The 22,236-nt window shown below is 41.6% G+C and overlaps 1 protein-coding gene across 3 annotated transcripts in view; it reads left to right on the top strand.

The window, feature by feature from the left end:
* TNNT2 (troponin T2, cardiac type) overlaps window positions 1-22,236 on the top strand; it is a 29,471-nt gene that overhangs the window by 1,370 nt on the left and 5,865 nt on the right. For 2 of the 3 annotated variants that reach the window (XR_014169224.1, XM_081914481.1), the window contains exons 2-12: window positions 8,640-8,698; window positions 11,124-11,141; window positions 13,774-13,848; window positions 15,358-15,387; window positions 16,118-16,139; window positions 17,435-17,495; window positions 17,639-17,755; window positions 18,220-18,297; window positions 18,935-19,045; window positions 19,331-19,440; window positions 21,107-21,197. Coding sequence is in view for 1 of the 3 variants with exons in the window: in XM_081914481.1 (XP_081770607.1) it covers window positions 17,442-17,495; window positions 17,639-17,755; window positions 18,220-18,297; window positions 18,935-19,045; window positions 19,331-19,440; window positions 21,107-21,197 (561 nt within the window). In the remaining 2 variants the exon portion in view is untranslated. Of the gene's footprint in view, window positions 1-8,639; window positions 8,699-11,123; window positions 11,142-12,370; window positions 12,401-13,773; window positions 13,849-15,357; window positions 15,388-16,117; window positions 16,140-17,434; window positions 17,496-17,638; window positions 17,756-18,219; window positions 18,298-18,934; window positions 19,046-19,330; window positions 19,441-21,106; window positions 21,198-22,236 lie in introns of all 3 variants that reach the window. The other variant, XR_014169225.1, reaches the window with a different exon arrangement.

The following is a 22,236-nucleotide window of genomic DNA, read 5'->3' on the forward strand; positions in this document are numbered from 1 at the left end:
TACCACCCAAGACTATAGAAGCTAACAACAAATAACTTACCTTCAAAACCCATATTTCAGGGATGGGGAAGATGTGGCTCTCTCCAGATGTTATTAGATTCCAATTCCCATCAGTATGAGCCAGCTTTGTTAATAGCCTGTGTCACAGACTCCTTTTATAATCTTGACTGCATGGCTCTTTTGAATTCACCCCTCCATCCAGAGCATGGGTGGGGAACCAGCAATCCTCCAGATGTTTCCAGACTGCAACTCCCATCATTCCTAATCATTGGCCATTCTGGCTGGGGCTGGTGGGAGTTGGAGTCCAACAAGAACAACATCTGGAGTGCTGCTAGTTCTCCATCCCTGATCTAGACAGTGAGGTGTCCAATTTTTTTATCTGTAGATCCTGGTTCATCATTGTTAAAGTTAGCCTGGTCTTGGAGTAGGGATGCTTGAGAATTTCATTGGGTCTGCATTTATAAGCAAACTAGCCTGATTTGCACATTCTGGATCAATCTACATTTTGCAAAACTGTGTGTGTGTGTGTGTGTGTGTGTGTGTATTCTTTCCTCAATAATGTTGTAGACAAGCCAGCATTTGCTGTTAAGCCAATGTTATCACCACTCTATGGAGGAATAAGGATCTCTGTTTGCAGTAGTCTCTCATGTAATATACAGGATATTTGAATATACATGTAAGATTCAAACATGCGCAAGACTCCCAAGACAAGTTGTGATTTAGATGTTATTGCAACTTTTCTCCCTTTATCTTTCGCAAAATCATTTTGTGAACGGAGGCAGTGGGATCCTTGATTCTGCTATCATACAGCTGTTGTACATGGTCAAATAATACATGCTTTGATGCTCTGTCCCTAGGCAGAAAAGAGAAACATGGAGGTATGGCAGGGAACAGATGGCCTGACACATGGGAGTTATTTGTAGCGCTGGGCAGAACCTCCCTTCCAAACCCCTCCAGTTTCACTTAGTTTGGGGATTTGCTTCAAACTTGAAATGGATTTGCTGAGAGCTTTTGCCGAGACTCAGGAATGTTTTGAGCAGCCAAGACTACTGGGCAAGGTCCGGGCAAGGCTCACACTGATGTACAGTGTCAGGTGGAAACATGCAGCCCAGGAAGAACCTGGCTTTAAACATGAAACTCAGGGGGGAAATGGCTTGGGAATCTACTGAGGATTATGGAGGCCTCTATTTTAGTGATGGATACAAAGCTTGGAATCCAGGCTTAATGAATTGTTCTTGGAAGGGAAGAGAACCAAGAGATTCCTTAAAGGCAAGTTTCCATGCCCATCACCCTTTGATATCTCAGTCTTTTGTAAACATAACAACACTTATAGAGGAGGTTACAAGCAAAGGTTGCAGTGATGGCATCAGAACAGAAAATATTATGGTGGGCACAAAAGGGGGGAATCAGATTGCTACATGGAGGCAATCCTCAAGCCATCTTTAGTCTTGCAAGTGGAACAATGCATAGATGAGGTGACACCCTTAAAACCACAAAGCCTAAGCTGCAGAATGAAATTAGGATTCACTCATCCCTCATCCTCTCTTGTCAGTGTATATGAATTTAGTGTCCATGACAGGTTTAAAGCCACATTTATGCCACAAATTCCATGAATCTCCAAATATGTTCTTTGGGCCAAAGTTCACAGTGCAAACCCTTATCTTTATATATTTCTACTCCAGTATAATTGATTGAGGATCAGAAAGGAAAAGCATTCTGACTATTTGAAAAACACCTTTCCTTGAAGTACAGAAAAGAGGCTTGGGTGGCGTCAAGCTGTGGGTCAAGCAGGGGTGGAGGAAGGGGGTGCGGTGGGGGGCGGTTCACCCCGGGTGTCACCACTGAGGGGGGTGACAAACTGCCAGACGGCACTCACCTTGGGTCCTGAAGCATGCCTGAGCCACACGTCTCTCCTGTGAGTGACGTGGTGGCTTGGGCGCCCGCAGGCTCTGTGCTGCCCAAAGTTCTGCCCGCTGCCTCCCCCCAACTGTAGGGTGGCTGAGTGGGAGGAGGCAGGCAGACTCCTCGGAGGCCCCGTGGAGCGTCTTGCCCCGGCTGGCCCCGCCCCACGGGTGGCTGGCCCCGCCCTCACACAGGGCACGCACAGGGCATTGGCTTGCTCCACCGCTGGTGTCAAGGGCAGATACTTGCCACCCTCACCCCATGTTAGTACTGTCTGTGGTTAGCTAGGAGATAAGTGTCCTCACATTCGTATCTCAGGTGTAAACCAACTTTATGGTGAATGAAGTCATTTGCACTGGGTTTACAGAAGTCTGTGCAATGCACCATCTCGGGATTTATTATCCCTTGAAGTTGTATGTCTGAACTGACTCCGATGAAATGCACTGCTGATGTTCCACCTGCAGTGTTTGAACTTCAGGTCCCTACTTGAGGTTGAGATCAGCAGCTGATCAGCTTGCATGTATGAGCCAGCCCTTATAAACAAGCCCACACTTCTGGGGATGTTGCTGTTCATGTCTTGGGCTAAATGCACGAATGGGGACCAGGTCTGTGCTTCCAGACCCCACCCATCATACACTCCCACCCCTTCGACATTTGTGCAGGTGTGATATCTGCTAAGGAGATACCTATATATGCACAGACAGCTGAAATAAGTGTAGGTTTCCATACACTCTATAACCCTGGGTGATCAGGATTCCTGATCACATGGCAGTCTTGCACAGACATCTCTTTTGTAAACATTGTGTTGAACATGTGGTTGTCCAGGAAGCAGGGTGCACAGCAGCAGCAATGGGGTCTGGAGAGGTCGATGTGGTCCCACTCTCCACCCATGCCCTACATATAAATATCATTGTCTGCTGTGGCCCTCAGCATCAATGTAAAGTTGTCTACCTTACAAGGTTATTGTAATAATTGCTAAGGTAATATGTTGACAATAATTTTTATTAGTTTTCAATTACAATAATCCAATGGTAGCCTTATTATAACAATGACAAATTATAATACAATTACTAATCCCAATCATTCAGATGCCTATTTATATAATTTAGGTGGCCTCCTGCGTGCTAGAATTGATGGTTTGATGATTGACTTTGTTTCTGTGTTCCAAAACCTTATTTGTCCCAATGACATTCCATTCAAAATGACAATCCCTTATACAACAACAACTGCAATATTAACAACATCCATTCATCTTGACACATTAAATGATTTATAAATCTATAGGTGAACCATTCAAAGTATATCCTTATTCCTCCTGTATGTGACAATTATTCTGTCTGTGGTGTTCTTTCTGTCCTTGTAAAATTATTTCCCAGCTGTTGCTGCTCTCAAGATTGCTAAGGTAATATGAAGCACATATGAGAAAAAATACTAGGGATGGCTACACTATTTACTGCCTTTTCTCTGCATTCAACAGGACTAGAAACATTATTTTAAAAGAGATATTAAATGGAAAGTTGAACAAGTCCCCTACCCCAGTTATGACCTTGCTTCTCAGCTCTATCAAAAGTAAACCCAAAGGACATGGCCCAGTCAAAGATATGTGCTCTCTGGGCTTGAAAGTTAAGTACAAGCTTAAATCTCTCCCTTCGAAACCAGTGGGGCTGAAAAGTGCTTAACTTGGGTTAGACTGTGGCCAATGTCCTTACCTAGTTGATTTGGCTTTTAGATATTTAAACCCTCTCCCCGCCCTCTGCTTTCTGTAGTTGCCATTTTCTAAAGGTGGAGTCATAGCAGATGTGGTTAAAGCCTTAATAGCATCCTTGGAGATTGCCTAAAGAATATCTGTTAGGTCAGGAACTGAGGTTATCACTTTTAGTTTAAGGCCTTGTTTTTTAAAAACCAAAACACCAACCTGTAACTCGTTTGGGTTCCTTGATATAGAGAAAGACACAATTGAAAAAGACAAAAAAAGACAGATAAATGGATATATATCTGTATAGCTATATATATCTATATAGCTATGAAATTATCCCAATCACTTTCGCCTTTGAAGATGTGTAAGGAAGAAAAGAGCAAATGAATTTACCCTTCATAAAAGGGAAGAGCAGGAAAGGGGGTAACCCCAGAACCTTCCACTCCAGATATATATTTTTATTTCCTTATCTTTGTGACACTCTCCACATATCTCTTACTTCCCTTGAAACAGGCCTAATTCTCAACACTGTGTACCCTGCTCTATCTCACATTGGGCTTGCTCTTGGTTATCAGTGTTGGGTGATGCTGTTGCTAATCTCTTGCCACCTATTTTAGGAGAATTTTGTTGCTAAGCAACAGAGCCATGGAAGAGAATGGAGGCTCCACTGTAGTGAATATCAGCAAGTCAACATTTCCAAATCTGAGCCAAGATGGAACAGCTTCCAGCAAGAAACTGTGACTTTTAGGCATAGTTGGCACTGCTGTTTTCCTGGAAGCTTAATCATTCCACTTCTTGCATGTCGAGGTCCCCAGGCCACCCCTCAAATAAAACACAATTCACACAGAATTTTTGTTTAAGGTTTAAAATACATAAATGTGAGTGGTTGCTTAGGCATTGGTTACGACTATCTGGCCTCGCCCAGGGACAAAACTGACTTCCGGATTCCAGCAAAAGCCAGTAAGGGAAAACAATATTGGGGAGAAAATGGAGCTGAGCCCCAGGCCCTCAACTCTCCCCGCATGCTCCCAGGGGCTTGCAAGGCCCAAGCCCCAGACCAGGGATTTGGACGAAAGCATGGCGAGCCCCTGGATTCCTTTAACGGAATTCCCTTGCAGCAGCAGCATTGGAGGGGCAGGCACAGCCAATCCTTACCCCTCCACCAACCAAATTTTTAACCAATGCCTAACCGCAACCTTAAAAGTTGTGACGATTTGCTACGCAGTAGGCAAAAACCAAATGGCACCAGCCAATCAGCCAAATGGACAAAATTCCTACCAGGCCCCTGCCCCAACGGCAGGCGACCCCATGACAGGCATAGCAAGGTCAACGCACAAGCCCTAAAATTAGGTAGGGTGGGCGGGTGATCCGGTGGACACAGCGAAAAAGAAAGCTCAATGCTGCGTGCCCTGAATATAATACCTTTGGTTCAACCCACAAAATTGGCAACATCAAATTTACCCCAGCAACCCAAACAGCCCAATCACTGCCTATGGCCATCTAGACAATCCTGCCCAGCAACAGAGCGGTAGCCTGTCAGCCCCCACCACAACACATGCTCTCCATGAATGAGAACACGCTTTGTCAGTAACTTTTTGTCTCCAAAGACGTCATGATGTAATGACTATGTACAGAGTAAACTAGAAGTGAGCAAAAACCAACCACTTTTCTAGTTCAATTATATATTACTTGAGGTCCAAGAAGCTTTTACGGCCTTCAAGCTCATGTGAGAATGCTGAAAATTTCCTTCCTTCCTTCCTTCCTTCCTTCCTTCCTTCCTTCCTTCCTTCCTTCCTTCCTTCCTTCCTTCCATCCACCCATCCTTGCTTTCACATCAACAGAAGCATTTCATAAACGGTCACCTAAGACAAAATTAAGTCTTCTTTCTTGGTTTCTGGATTCCTTATATAGGCATTGCACCAGTCACTCAATGAAAGGTGATCAATATTGCTGCACACCACTCCAAACTCTGAGTAATGCGAGATTCCATTGGTTCCAGGTGCTTACCCAGAGTTTGCGTTTCCTTTGAAATGAGATACAGTGGAAATTGTGGTGCCCTTATGATATATGGTTTATTTACACATATATACAACCTGAGCCTACGATGGAGGGGTTCACAGCATTAACACCCTATAGTGTTTCTTCCCCTATAGCCACAGCCTTGGATTCAACCAAAAATCAATCAGGCATCTCCCCCCCCCCCCAGGCTGCTTCCTTGCTTCTAGCTCTTGTCACTCAACACTCCTGTCTCCTCTCTGGCCTTTCTCTTTCTAACTAACAGTGAACTGAAAGACTCCCAGTCCTCATTGCTGCACAAAGATAGCGTGCAAGGAGTCTGGGGATAATGGACATGATGAGGAAAGGCATACAAAATGGAAATAATTAAGACTAGGTCATTTGTTTTTGCCTTTATTTTGTGGAGTAATTAGATTTTGGTTTTTTTAATCACTGTACATATTTTACAATCAAAAGTGCCCAGTAATTTGGGATGGCTCAGCTTGAAACACGTTGTGGACATGATTTGCAGAAGTCTCAAGCCTTGTTCTGGTAACAATGTATGTGGTCCTGGTGGTACTCTTCCAAGTTCTTGAGGGTGCATGAATCACCGTCAAATCACTGTGGCTGTATCCATGGATGGGCTGGTCACACATTATTACATCATGTCAGCTATGCATGTGACACAAAGGTATTTTAATTTTTGTCACGTGAAGCAGCCTCAGGACATGCTGAAAATATACACACTTCTGATATCTCGATATTAAAGTGTGTCCCACAAGACAAGGGTAGACAGAGGGTAGTTTGGCAAGTACTCCCAGACCTCTATGTGTTCTGCAGTGGAATTGCAAGGATTTCTGACTCTCAGTTGTTTAGCAGTAGTTTTGGGGTAGCCAGGAGTAGAATTTTGTGTAGAAAAGCTACCATATGTACTCCATTCATTTCTGATACTCAAAACAAATTCTTGGGCTCAGAGTTTTTAAATTTGAAGTGTATGTTTTTTGCACCAGGCTCCAGCTGGCAGATGTTGGGGTTCTACTAAAATAAAATAAAAGAATGTCTTGCAAGGTTTAAGTCTTTTCATTCTTGCTCTTTAAATGAAGGTGGTTTCTAGAAATGCTTAATGAGGTGTGTCTGCGATTCAGGGTTTTCCAAACTTCATTGATCCCTTGATGAGCTTAGAAAGCTGTCATCAACCCTCAACCTGAATTCTGAGAAATGTACATACATACATACATACATACATACATAATTGGATTTGCATGCTGCCTTTCCACAGTCCAAACAATGCTCAATATGGCTTAAAACATTAAAAAAACCACATAACTACAGCATATCAAAAGGAATCATAAACAATAAAGGAAAAATAAAAAATACACAACCAAAACTGAACATTTTCCACATAAATCACAAGATCTAAAATAAAGATATAAAAATTCAACAGCAACAGCAGCATCAACCCCCTAAGCCCCCAAGACAACACCCTATTTATTAAATGAAATAAAGTAAAGAAATATCAATATTGATTAATCACCCATCACCATGATGATGGTTTTTTTATTTTAAAAATGCTGTTATTTTTTACCTATGTCATTTTAAAGTGTGATATTAATACTGTATTCTTAGTTTTAGATTTTAGATTTATGTGGAAATTGTTTTCCATTTGCTTGTGTATTTTATTATGTGGTTTATTCATTGTTTATGACTTCTGTAATTATGTAAATCTTGCCATGTTGTAAGCCGCCTTGATCATTGTTTTTAACAGTGGAAAGGTGGCATACAAATGAAATTATGATGATGATGATGATGACCATTACAAGGAGTAATGAAATGTAAAAAATAAGGAGGTAAAGCAAGTGAAATCAATAATGACAAACAATAAAACTATATGGTCTGAGAGTACTGTTGCATTGTGGAATCATTGTAATAAATACAGTGGCTCTTCATTGACAAGGGAGGCACACTGTCCATGTCCATGCTGTTCCCCTTGATTTTTTCAAATCCCTAAATCCTAATTAAATTTGTAAACTTCTTTCCCACCCAATGGTTCTTTCCAACCCGTAGATTTTTATTTATCCCCTGGACAGTCCCCTCAACCTCAGGGGGTCGGTACGGACTTCTTTGGGAAACCATGATGTAAATAGACCCCGTAGGAGCATAAGGTGGTACAATAAGGTATTGCCTCGTGTGCAGCAATTTTTATCTACCAAATGTGGAAGGGTATGTATTACCCACTGCAGTGAAGGGAAGGGCCATAGGGAGCCAGTGTGGTGTAGTGGTTAGGAGCAGTGGACTCGTAATCTGGTGATCTGGGTTCACTTCCCCGCTCCTCCACCTGCAGCTGCTGGGTGACCTTGGGCCAGTCACACTTCTCTGAAGTCTCTCAGCCCCACTCACCTCACAGAGTGTTTGTTGTGGGGGAGGAAGAGAAAGGAGAATGTTAGCTGCTCTGAGACTCCTTTGGGTAGTGATAAAGCGGGATATCAAATCCAAACTCTTCTTAGCTCAGTGACATGTTTTGCATGCAGAAGGCCCCAGCTACAAGCTCTGGCATCTTCAGATACGGCTGGGAAAGATTCCTGCCCGAAACCCTGGTGAGCCACTGCCAGTCTGTGTAGGTAATGCTGAGTTTGATGAGCTAGATGGACCAATGCAGAACAGAGTTTCCTGCGTTCCTCAGACCTCTAGATCTGTACTAAATCTGTGTTGTTAATTTCAGCAAACACTGCAATATATGTGTGTGTGTGTGTGTGTGTGTGTGCGCGCGCGCCATGGGAATGTGGGTGAAATACCCTACGTAATGTCTGGATTTTCCATGGGATTTCCAAGGCTGAAGGTGTCCTACTTGTTGTTTTTTTTTTAAAAAAATATGGCAACCCTAGACAGCAATCCTGGTGCAAGTTGCAATAGAACTTAGTTGGATAGTATCAGTATTGTAAAAAGACACATCTTCAGCTAGTTCTCCAAGAGCATCATAACTATTTAAAATAGCTGCCTGTGATTCCTATTTAAGTATCACTGCTTCTTTTTCTTTATTAAATTACAGGTAACTGAAAATGTCAGACACTGAAGAGATCATTGAGGAATATGAAGAGTAAGTACTAGGTTCTTCAATGTTTTCCTTTCCCATCTATATGCAGAAATGTGTCTTGCTTTTCTGTCACTCACATTGATTTATGTGGCTGTGTGGTCATTCAGATATGCCATTCCTATATTTCTACAGTCTGGTCCAGAGGGGAGAGAAATCACAACATGAAATCATTCTGAATGATTAGGGTGCAGATCCATAGCAAATATTTTATTTATCTTCCCCCCTGATGTTTAGGTAGTGAGTGCTGCTGTGTAAAGAGCTAAAATGCTACTATCTACATACAAGGAGGTTGCACTTGGGGAAACCATTCTTTAGGAAAAAGCTCTGAAGGAGGAAACCCCTGAAAGAGGCTGATAAGAACTGAGCATGCTCAGTGTTTTCGGAATGCTGACTGACTCTTGGGAGGAGAACTTTAAAATGGGGCTGGAGAATGGAATGGAGTGGCTGGAATCTTGAACACCAGGACTGCATACTGCAATATTTTGTTCCAGGTCATTAGATAATAACAATTGATAAACCTAACATTTATGCATTTGTGTAACACTTTTTTTTAAAAGTGCTAGTGAATGAGCCCCACTCCCTTTTAGCCTGTGATCTTTGGATGAAGGGTGGTATAGAAATTCAATAGAAATAATAATAATAATAATAATAATAATAATAATAATAATAATAATAGGAGGGAGTGAAGATCAGCATCAGAATTTTTTTTTGGGGGGGGAGTGAATATCAGCATGGGAATAATAATAATAATAATAATAATAATAATAATAATAATAATTTATATCCTGCCCATCTGGCTGGGTTTCCCCAGCCACACTGGGCGGTTCCCAATAGAATGTTAAAAACACGACAAACACATCAAATGTTAAAAACTTCCCTAAACAGGGCTGCCTTCAGATGTCTTCTAAAAGTCAGATAGTTCTTTATTTCCTTGACGTCTGATGGAAGGGCATTCCACAGGGCAGGCACCACCACCAGGAAGGCCCTCTGCTCTGTAACCTCATTTATTGCAGTGAGGGAACCGCCAGAAGGCTTTGGAGCTAGACCTCAGTGTCTAGGCTGAACGATGGAGGTGGAGACGCTCCTTCAGGTATACTGGATATAAAACACACCCTTAACGAAGTAGAGCAGCGGAAGTGCCAATTTCTAATTCACTTCAGGCACCACAAATGTCTAGGGCCAGCCCTCTTGATAATTCTAGTATTTCTCATAAAGCACCTAGAGGGTTTGTTACAAGCAAGTGGTATATAAATTTTATCAGAAAATGAAGTGTTGAGAAGGGATTCCAAACCCCAGAGACCCCCAGGGTCTCACTAGGCTTCTTCTGAAATTAAAATAGAATCTGAGTCTCTGAGGATTCTTGGGACCTTCACGTAGGAAACCTGTCCCAAGCATAGAATGACCGACTATTGGGATTTAAAGATTTTGGATACAAGAAGAAATGTAGATACAGTACTTAATTAGCAACCAGTAAGAGCCATACAGCTATAAATTCCTGGGAGGTATAGATGGCTTGTGACTTGGGTATGTCTGTAATTTTGGAAATTCCTCCTACCTTTTTTGATCCCCTTACTCCCACTCACACAGACTTTCTCAGTTTTCTACGCTCCCATAGCTCACTCATCAGCTTCTTGTTTTCCAACTGCAAGGACTAACCTAGTTAGAGAGAGCACTGAAAAATGCTCTTTCACAGCCTGCCACATTCCTGCTCTGGCATTTTTATCAACACCTGTTCCAGTTACTTGAGCTGCATCTCCAGCTGATGCACAACATGAAGTCATGCCTAAGCATGTCGTATAGGCAACCTGCTCCTTCCAGTCCTCTCCCCGAAAAATAAGCTGGCCCTAGATCTGCATGTCACTTCACTTAAATATAACCAACTGTCCCTTAACACAGCAAGCTTTTAATTGCATGAGGTGGGGTGTGAGATGGCCCCAGGTATCTGCTTATCTATTCCAGGGGTTTGGAAATACATGTGAACTCCTGCCACCATATGGGCAGAATCCACTCAGCAAACAAAAAACAAAAACCCTGATTGTGGAACAAAGAGAAGTGTCTTGTTGTGGCATCTTAAAGCTAGAAGATTTATTCCGGCATGAAATTTTGTGTGACATGACTCTTCTCCGCTGTTTCTGCTGTAACAGGTTGGCATAAATTGTAAGTTGGTTGTAGTGCATTCTTCCAAAAAGAATATGTGTCAGAGACCATGGATCATGTTGTTCTAAAATCACTTACTATTTATTATTATTATTATTAGTATTATTATTAGTATTATTATTATTGCAAACCAGCCATTATTCTAATCTAGCTGTTTTCCCTTCTGCTTTACAGGGAACAGGAAGGTAAGGGATGAAAACTGTCAGATTAAGCATGTTTTCCAAATCCACCATTGCTGCTCTAATAATGCTCTCTCTTTTCCTCTCTTCCGACTTGATGCAGAAGAATGCGTCGAAGAAGGTAGGCTTCCATTGTTACTATAAGAGTCAGGGTTAGATGAGGTGATGTGTTCTATTGGGTCATGACACCATGCCATTAAAAAAAACTATTATGGGATTGGAGACCTTAATATGTATCATAAATTGGTTATTTACATATACTGTATGTGAAAAACTATTAGGTGTCTCAGTGTAGCGAGTGTAGCTACTGATGTGTAGCTACATTGTCTGAAAAGGCACTTTTGCTCATGTCACCATCATCTGAAATGGTGATATGGGGGAGAGCTTGTTTTCTGTAGTGGCTTAGAAGTGGCTCCCACTATGGGGACCTCCTGGTCACACAAGGTTCTGTTTCTTTGGTAGTGTTCTATCATAAAACTGTTCTGTTTCAACTGGAAACTCCTTATAGAATTTTTGTGTGAAGAAGAAAATGAACGTATGATATCTGGGTTTGAGGATTGAAGAAAATATTGATGCATAGAAAGAGGAATTGTTGGATGTTTTCTTGGAGAGGATGTTTTGAACAATTTTCTATTTATAGCTGACAGACAAAAAATCCCTTTTATTTTATATTATTTTATTTTCTTCCTTCCTTTTGTTTTTTTGTTTTTATTTAGAAAGCACAGAAAAGTGTAGGTGAATACGGCTGAGTATTTGCCTAATATTGTGTGCTATGAACATTTAATCCAGCCTTCATCAACTTGGTGCCCACTCAGTGTTTTGAACTACAGCTTTCACCCATTGGCTGTGGCTGATGGGAATATTAGTCCAACAGATCAGGAGGGCACCAATTTGGGGCAGGCTAACTTAATCTACTATTTTAGGAACCTGGGTAGAGTGTTTCATTGCCAATGGGACTGACACTGATAAACTCAGTCTGGAATGAGCTTTCTGCTGCTTGCATAGTATCACTAGAAGCTGATCAATGTGTCTTTGCGTTTATTTTTTACAAGCACACCTCCTCTTCTATGCTTTTGTATGAGGTCATAATTACTGCCTCTGTGTGTGCATGGATATGTGGGTGTTCTGAATGTTCCAGGCCTTAATATCCTCTTGAACTTGGCAAATGTTTGACTTCACAAGTGCTTGGCATCTGAAAACTAGGCGTGCACACAAATGCAAAGCAAAGATCAGAATGAGAGACAGCCGTTTTGTCTATAGATGCTCCAGCGTGAAGCCACAGCTTTCTGTGATCCCTCGCTAACCTTTTCTACTTATTCCCTTTCACCACCCCTGCTTGCCCTGGTTAAGAAGAGGAAGAATGGATAGAGGTGGAAGACGGTAGTAGAACATTTCTTTACATTTCACTTTGCTGCTGCTTGCCAATGACACGCAGGCAGAATACTTACTGACCTATCGTGCATGGAAATCTTAAGCATTTATGTACTGTGTGCATCAGTCAAAGGCCATACCTGTTTGGAGAGCTACGAAAGAGCCCTGGAAATTGTAGTTTTGGAAGGAGGAGCTAGAGATCTCTCCCATAGAATTCTCAGCATCTCCCCAAAATACAGTTTCCAGGATTCTTTGGGAGAAGCCAGGATTATAAAGCAGTCTAAAATCTATATATGTTTGTAGTATTGATATTATGTAGCCTATGCATGTTTATGACTTATGTTTAAAATCACATGTGGGAAGTGGGCTCATTCCTACTCCTCTCCTCAATGTGTTGGTTTAATACAAAAAACAAATGCCTAGTGCTTATATAATAGCGTCATTCAGATTTGGGTACCAGAAGGAAGCCTCTGTGGGTGGCAGTACAATTTCTGATTGACTCCTTTTGCACCATTTATTTCCATATCTGATATTTGAAGTGAGACGTTTCTGAGAGCCACTGTCTTCTAACCCTGGTCACAAAAAAATCTAAATGAGATTCCATCATATTCTGTGGCATCAAAATCCCTAAGTAAATTGTGTGGTGTGTGTGAAGACATGTTTCATTTCTCCAATTTTACAAGGTGACCCTGAGTTCTGGTATGATGGAAAAACCCTTCCATCGATCCACTTTCTTCACACCAGACATCACCTCATAAGCTTCTATCACATCTCACCTCTTTAGTTATCTGTTTTATAAACTAAAAATCCCAAGATGCTCAGCTTTTATCTGTAGGTGAATGTGCTGTAAACCTCTGACTGTTTTGGTTGCCCTTTCTTCTTTGTTGCTCTGCATTTAATAATATTGCGATGGACCAGGAGTGTGGACCTTGACTAATAACCTGCCTCTACATTTGAGGTGTGTATCATGTTGAGGACTGATGAAGCTCATCTCAAACCCTACCTCCCACAACAGAAACATCATTGAGCACCATTAAATTGTATCTGAAGAAGTGTGCATGCACACGAAAGCTCATACCAAGAACTAACTTAGTTGGTCTTTAAGGTGCTACTGGAAGGAATTTTTGTTTTGTTTTGACTATGGCAGACCAACACGGCTACCTATCTGTAACTGGCACAATGTGTTCAGTTTAAGATGGCAGTCCCAAGTTATCACTTGTCATTTAGCCATGTTCTAGAAATATGCTATCTTTCTTTCCCAACCCCTCTTCTCTGACCAACGTCCCAATGGCTGGGATTCATTACCTCAAGCAGAATTTTGTGTAGGCCAACAATGAAAATTCTCAGATCTGTTGATGTCATCCTGCTGTTTTCTTCCTTAGAACAAGAACAAGAAGAACAAGAACAAGAACAAGCTGAAGAAGTCAAGGAAGATGAAGATGAACCTAGGGCAGAAGGTATGATGTTCTGGTGAAACATCTCTGGCCAATACAAGCATTGTGATGGAGGGTCTTTTTCAGGTAGAACTCTTTAATGAATAAAAATTCAGCAGCATTGTTTTGGTTAAGCTGTGATCTCAGAGCACACTTGTCATTTGGGGGGGGGGAGTGTGTAAAAGTAGAAAAATTATAGTAAGAATGGGGGATAAAATTAATTCAGTTTGCAAGTAAAGGTGAACTTAAACAATCCCCACTGTTTGAAATGAGAACCAAAACACCACAAGCCTTCAAAATTCACACTTAACCAAATTTTTCACTGTGTTTCTCCAACCAAACAGTGCTTACAGAAATGCATATATTAGAAGAAAGTGTGCATAAAAATGAATATAGTCATGAAATTAACATACAAAAAAAAAATGTACTCAACATAGCACTAAGGAGATCTTTCTGTCAGCACAAGCTGTACACTGTTTGGGGAGTTTTGACTTCCCAGAGCAGTTTTGGAAGAGTGGGGTGAAAGCCTCTTGGCACTAGTTGAATTTGCTTCATTACATTGGGGGAAATTGCTTGCAAAAATGTACAAACGTGTGCTTATTAGGAAAAATGTGCTGGCAATTTTAAAAGAAATCTGCAAATTGCTGCAGAACTGTGGAGAACTGAATGGGAAAATGAAAAATTGAGAGTATGCAAATGGACAAATCTGCTGCATGCCTAGTGGTTGGTCCCTTGTACGTGGTGTACCGGTATGTTTCTTGAGTAATAAATCTTCTATAACAATGTTCCATCCCTCTATGAGTCTGGCTGTTTCTCTGCATTCTCCTTAATACTTTACCAGCATGGGCAGTAAAGGAAAGCTGATGGCACAGGAAGATAATCTGTGTTTGGCAAATGGGCAGCCTTGCACTTGCAGAGACCGCCCCCCCCCAAAGATACGCTCCCCTTGAAAAACAAAAACTGTGTGGAGCAACATCATGGCTTTAGGGAATGCCCCCCATGCTTTGGTGACACCAGCAATCATTACATCCTATAAACAAATATTTTTTCCCCACTGTGGAAAGCATCTGGCACTCTTTGCTGATAGTAGTTCTGCTTTTCCCCTCTGACTATAAAGGGAGGGAAACCTGTAATATTTTCAGGGGAAATAATGTATTGGGAAAAGTTTTCCAAAATTGGTACCTACCCCCCCCCCAACCTGTTCCCACATTTTACTGATTAAAGCCACCTTCTTTGGTGAGTCCAACTGCTCTGGTGTTCATAACACTGACATCACATCACCATCTGTCCTGGAGCTTCTGGTGTTGTGAAAAATGCAAAAGAGGGGACGCCCCTGTCTCTGATCACCAAATACCAGAATGCCAGCAATGTAAACTCTCCCAGCAATGGGTGAATGAACTATGAAGCATTCTGGGAATGCCGTAATCACAGCTTAGAGGAAATAAATGTATCAGGGAGTGTGGGGATTCTAGACACAACTGCGCTGGCGTGGTACATCTCTAATCAAAATTCTTTGCTCTCCTTTTAAAATAGAACAAGAAGAGCAAGCTAAAGAACCAGAAGGTAAATGAAAACTGTGCACCGTGGACCAGTATATGTGCTAGGGATGCTTGAGGAGTTCAGTGTCTATAAAATTCAACGTAAGCTGATCTGGTCTGCATTTCCTGGATGAGCGTGCAGATGGGGAAGCAGTTATCCTTTGCATTTTGCATCTCTCCCAAATTTGCAGTAGTGCTCTCAGCTCAAAGAACTTACCAGAAGGAAATGCTTATATTGTGATAAAATGTAAATATACAGATCTTAATGCTGATATATAAAAAAACCAATTCACAAGTGTATGTTAAAATGGGACTGAAGTCATACAATGTCCCATCACGCAACTGTTACAATTTTTAGAGCATTTCCCCATCATTTTCTTTACCCATTCATTTTTAATTTTTTTTGGAAGCAGGTTTGTTGGACAAGTGTACAAATTCCATGTCAATCAGCCTGAGAAAGCGAGGCAGGAACTAGAAAGGAGAGATGCGCATTCCCCTGCAGTTCAAGAGTTAAGAATGTGCCCTTAACTCTGAAACACACACAGACATATTAAAAAAAAATATGCCCAAGCCTTTATTCACATGAAAAAGTACAGGGGGAGATGAGAGATGAGCGATGGGAGAGTTGGGGAGCAGAAACAACCCATATAAGCCTTAAGGGAGTCAGTAGGCCTGTCTTTTCAATTTATCTACAAAGGGAGCAGGTAAATATTTCTGTTTGGCAACTCTTTAAATGTTCATTTGGTTTCTTGCAGGAGAATCAAAGCCTAGGCCCAAGTAAGTATAAGTAGAGTGGATTTTGATGCTATGGTTAGCAGGCAGTTGTTGAGGCAGGGGCAGTTGTGTGGAAGGGGGAAAGGAGATGGTGAGTACAAGCACAACTGAAGAAAAATAGAAAGATGTCAACGTTTGACATATTATATTATTGGCTTCCTAAAAATTCAATTAATGGCAGCTTTGTAATACGGTGCACATTTACCTGGAAGTGAGTCCTGCTGAGCATGGTAAACTGTACTTCCCAATAAACATGCACAGGATTGCACTGTTAACAAAATCTTTTTAAACAACAGCAACACTGAAATTTCAAAAAAGCAAATGCATGGTCTCTTTGGGTGGTACAAAATTATCTAGATTATTATTTTTTTTTAAAAAAATGTTGCCCACAAATGCAGAGACACTGCTAAATGCATCAGGCAAAGTGATGAGACACTATCTCAAGAACAACATTCCCACCCCAGCTTGCCCAGTGATGAAGTTATTACAGCTGTTCAGTGGCTCGTATAAGTCAAGTCAAGGAAACTTAAGACTACTGTGACAGCTGCGGCCATTGTAAAAAGCTCAGCAACCGGTATGGCATTCCATACGGCGCCTTCCAAGAAGCTATAAATTGTACCCTCAGCTTGGAACTACATTCAGTTTGATAAAATGTGCAGAGTGAGTTCTAAGACAGGTTAGCTGCTCCCTCCCAGATTTCCATTGTTAGGAATTGAAGTTTCACCATTTATCATTCTGTAGAGGGTCTTTTCTGATTTGATGGGGCTATCTAGACTACTGGACACATATGGATATAAGATGCATAGGGTCCCCTCCCCTTTACCTTGCATTTAGTGTTGTAGTGTAAGGTTGTTGTTTTTAAAATGATTATATCTTCCATTTATGCCATCTATGGACTCATCCACTTCCATTTGTCCCTGGTTTCTAGGCATATATCTATGATTTGTAAGGCATGTGTGCTAGCAGGGTACTGCGATAGTTCAGTCGATAGAGCATGAGATTCTTAATCTCAGGGCCACGGTTTGAGCCCCATATTGGGCAGAGGAATCCTGCATTGCAGAGGGTTGGACTAGATGATCCCTGTGGTGTCTTCCAGCTCTACAGTTATATGAGTCTGTGTTTGTCTATATTGTCTTGGCCAGATTTACTCAGAACCCAGAGACAGACCTCTTTAAAATCAATGGGATTAAGCATGTGGGAGATTAATAATGTCAGCCAACCCTGATAAAGAGATGAGATGTCAGGTGTTGCTGTACTAGTGGCTTACTTCTTTATTCCCCGCTCCCCTCCAATTTCAGGCTCTTTATGCCAAATTTGGTGCCTCCAAAGATCCCTGATGGGGAGAGAGTGGACTTTGATGTGAGTATTAGCCATCATCATCATCATCATCATCATCTCATAAAGCTGGTTTCCCTCTCTCTCTCTCTCTCTCTCTCTCTCTCTGTGTGTGTGTGTGTGTGTGTAACATTCCAAACCCTCATATTGTCTTTTCTGCTTTGCAGGACATTCACCGCAAGAGAATGGAGAAGGATCTGAATGAGCTGCAAACTCTGATTGAGGCCCATTTTGAGAACCGGAAGAAAGAGGAGGAAGAGCTGATATTCCTCAAGGACAGAATAGTATGTCTCTTCCAAAAAGAAGAGAGGACTTAAGAGTGTTTCATTCAGATCCTAAAGCCACTTGTCAGTGATGCAGAGCCCCAAAGACAGACATCCCACACATATTCTGGGAATGCTTAAAAATGCACATTCACAATATAATTAATGAAATGGCGGAATATTTATTTTCTAGACCCCAAAACTATATTCTGGACTATTTTAAAGCCCCAGTTTTAGAGGCTGATCTAGAAGTACGAGCTAACATGGGTGCAATAGGTAGCCATAATATTATATATTTTTTACCATGGGAGGTATCATTTGGATGCTCAGGTGGCAAAATGTCAGGTGTCCAGCATTTTCAATAGTGTTATAGTTTCAGCCTCAACTGTGACTGGCTCAGGCCATGCTGCGTTAAGGAGGGGGCATTCATCAGAGTATACCACGCCCCCTCCCTGAACAGGTACTGGGCTGATTTCTTCCTATAGGAGCAGCGGCGAGCAGAACGAGCTGAACAGCAACGGATCCGCAGTGAGCGAGAGAAGGAACGTCAGGCCCGCTTCGCTGTGAGTATACCCAAGACACGAAGTCCACAGCAAAAAGTCACTTCAATGCCTTTATGAGTTTTTTGTTTTTGCTTTTGTTGTTCTGACAAACCCCCATTTATGCATGGGGCAAATTTTCCACTTAGCTGCTCATGTAAGAGTTATACTCAAGCAGGAATATGAGCCCATCATCCCTGGTCAACCAGGGAACCCAAAGCCTTGGAATTCAGGGAATCACTGACATAGGCCTTATGCATAACAGACCAAAACCAGACTAGAATTGCTCAGTTTATAATGAAAGCACCACTGTTACTTATTTTTCTAAGTGTTCCCTTTCCCCAAGTGCAGAAAAACAAGGAGGAACTGATCTGGAATTGGCTAATGAACTTGCTTACTAAGCGGGATTGGGGAACAGAACTCATCCTGTCTGATTTGTGTCCATTCAGTCTCCTAAACAAATTTCTATTTGATGTCCCTGTAGATCAGGGATGCGGAGCCTGTGGACCTCCAGATGCCATCGTTTGACTCAAACTCCTATCATCCCTGGGTGGGATGATGGTGGCATTTGGAGACCCACTGGTTAGTTGCTCCTGCTGTAGACAGATTCTCTTTAACTATCTGCCATTTTGAAACCTCTCTGTCATTCTGCCTGTGGCAGGAAGAGAGAGCCCGGAAAGAGGAAGAAGAAAATAGGAAGAGGGCTGAAGAGGATGCCAGGAAGAAGAAGGCTTTCTCGAACATGCTCCATTTTGGAGGCTACCTACAGAAGGTACTTATCTAGCCTGAGTGTTCTTCCAGAAACTGAAACTCACATCTGGGGACAGAATTTCCTGTCTTGGTGTCTACTCACCTACATGTTGTATGCCCAAATAGCTCAAATAGAGACTGGTAAAGGTTCAATGAGAGTGTATCAGGAGCTTTTTAGTCTTAGTTTTAATCTATGTGTACTTATATACTCTGAATTCATAGTCCATGTACCTGTCTGATGAACTGGGCTGATGAACTCTGATGTTCTCAAGAACTCTGATGAACTCAAGAACTGTTTTTTTTTTAGACAGAGAAGAAAAGTGGGAAAAAACAGACAGAGCGGGAGAAGAAGAAAAAGATCCTCAGCGAGCGTCGAAAACCTTTAACCATCGATCACTTGAATGAAGACAAATTGAAGTAAGAAGGGAAGCTAGTTCTGGGGCAGCAGCCAGAGGCTCAGCGGCCAGTAGGGACCTATTTCCTTCATGATGAAGAAATTAGATGAAACAATCTTCTACCTGCTACTTTCCCCATAGTTGTGATTTGTGGTCTCTCAGAGGGCCAAACTAGATATGACTTTAAATCCGTTCTTTGTCTTTAACATACAGACTTTTTTGTTTTTAAATGGAAATAACATCCACTGAGGGGACTGATAATTATTGGGATCAGAACAAGCTTTTCCAGGCTAAAGTACACTGGAGGCACAGTGACCTTAACATAAGACAGCTCCTGAAGCGTTGTAAGATTGCCACAATCCTACAGTTATAGCATGCATTGTGTGCTATGCTGTTATCCATATTTGGGGTTATGTGAACACAATGCAATGCTGGCTTGGCTATTACTATGGTACTATAGGGTACAGTTAGGGCGCATGTGGCAATGTTCCCCTTGCTTCTTAGTCCATCACTCCTTGGAAATGTTAACTGCCCACAACATGCATTAAATGGTAGCAGAAGGTATTATATCCCACATGGTTACAAGTCAGGAAGCCATAAGGGACTGTTAAATCTTACTAATGCTTGCTCATCCAATTATCATGCACTGTTTCCAAATGCTACTTGCATTTGAGTTTAAGCAGACAGAGTCAAATGAAAAGGAGGGATCCAGAACACTAGAGGGTGCAATAAGCACATAGAAGCAGATTGGAGGTGATGCAGTATGAAACCTCAGATAGATCAAGGGCGTAACTACATATTACATCAGCTGTGTGACTTGCAGCCATATCCATGGATTAGAAAAAACCCTACAGGTTGAGCATGGTTTCAATCAGAACCACAGTATGTGCATCCCCAGTCAAAAATGCCCTAATCCTCATGCTGCAATAATCAATAGAAAAAAAATCTGCTTATGTGGTTCGGTGATGCACATTAGTCCTATTCAGGCATTACCACCTAAAGAGGAAACATAGGCAGAGAGAGAGCCTTCACTGGTACATAAGATTACCAACAGCAGACGTCCACGGTAAGCACACGAAGAGCCAGAGGAGTTGTGTGGTGAGTGGGGCCAAAGATGTATTCCTGCAATCTCTCTCTACTCATGTGCTCCCTCGATGTGGTAATGTCTGAAGAGAGCCGCTGCTTCACTTGTGCCCAGGTTGTTCCACACTTGGCAGAAGACCCAGTTGTGGCAAAAGCATCAGCATAGGTACCTGCAAAGTAGGAATATACTAAAATGTGTGATTTAAATGTAAGCTAAAGATAAAGACATAAATGGGTTGAAAGGTTGACAACTGGGACTTTCAATAATTTAGGAAACATTCTGGCTGAAGCTATAAATGTTATGTATACTTGTATTCACAGGCTAAAACTCACAGACATTTATATTCATATTATGTCTCTCTCACACGCACACATACATCATACATATACCGTATGTTCACACTCATGGACCACATAATAAAGAATATGCACACAATTTTTATGCCTGTGCCCATTCGCATGCACAATGTTGAATACCTAAGATTCTCATTCTTATGTTCAGCTCACTTTCCTACTCTGGAAGAACACGCTCACATTGCATGTTCCTATGTGCATATATAAGCACTGGCAACCACATTGATTGATGCTGCATGTTCTCACAACAGGGAAAAGGCAAAGGAACTGTGGCAGAATATCCATGACCTGGAAGCTGAGAAATTTGACTTGCAGGAAAAGTTCAAGAGGCAAAAATATGAGGTGAGTCTGCACATCTGTTGAAATATCTCATCTTTTACAGCCCTGCTTTCAGAAAGGAAGGGCGCTTTTTGCAAGAAATTTCAGCAGCATCCAAAAAATGATTGCTCTCCGAGTAATTTTTGAGACATTGTATCAAAAGAGGACAAAAAATACCCATTCATTGAGAGGGAGAGCAATGCTTTCTGACAGCTGCTTCATTTGCCCTCACTTTGTGATTAAATTTGATTGGCTACATATTGTCACATTATCATCCTTTTCACTATTCAATCCCAATTAGCTAGCATCACCCCTGCCACTGATGCAACAAGTATTGTCCTCATGGTCAATTATCTTCATTTGCTCTGTGGGACGTCATGTTGACATTCCATCACGATACCATCCCATTCAGTACACAATTCCTGATTGGCTGGGATTTCCCACATTTCTGTAATCAGCAAGATGACTCAGTGATTATAAGGGAGAAAATGGCACTGAAACAGCAGCAGATTGAAGTGGAAGGAGAATATGAACATTTTCATCATGGGAGCTTTTCAGGAAATGTTTTCCCTTCTTTGAAAGAGTTACTGTCACTTTGAAAATTGAAATGGGCAAATATTCAACGTAGTTTTAGTTGATACTTGTCATGCTTTGCCTTCTCTTTTCCTTCTTGCTTAGAAAAACCACAGGTATGTCATTTGATCATACTTGCCTCACTGAACTTCATCTCCCTTTGGAACCTACTTCAGAAATCAGAGCCAAGTGGCTCATTAAATGAGTGGAGTCTGGCACTCTTCTGCTTCAAATGGATGTAGCTTTATGGATGAAGTAGCATCAGTCTAGGTCTGTGAAGGTCCTGCCTAGTCTCTCCAGACATTGAAGGACACCCCAAACCACACCATAAGATGCAATAGACTCTGTCAAAGCCAACCTGGCCCATTTCAATTTGACCAACAAATATTTCTACCCTGAAGACCACATTTGTGAGTGCCTTGTGATCACTCACCTGCCTAGTAGCTTATTGAGTCTAGTTAAATATTGTTGCAGCCGCTTAATTAATCTG

Source organism: Podarcis melisellensis (assembly GCF_964234715.1).
Source record: "Podarcis melisellensis genome assembly, chromosome: 6".
Taxonomy (NCBI): domain Eukaryota; kingdom Metazoa; phylum Chordata; class Lepidosauria; order Squamata; family Lacertidae; genus Podarcis; species Podarcis melisellensis.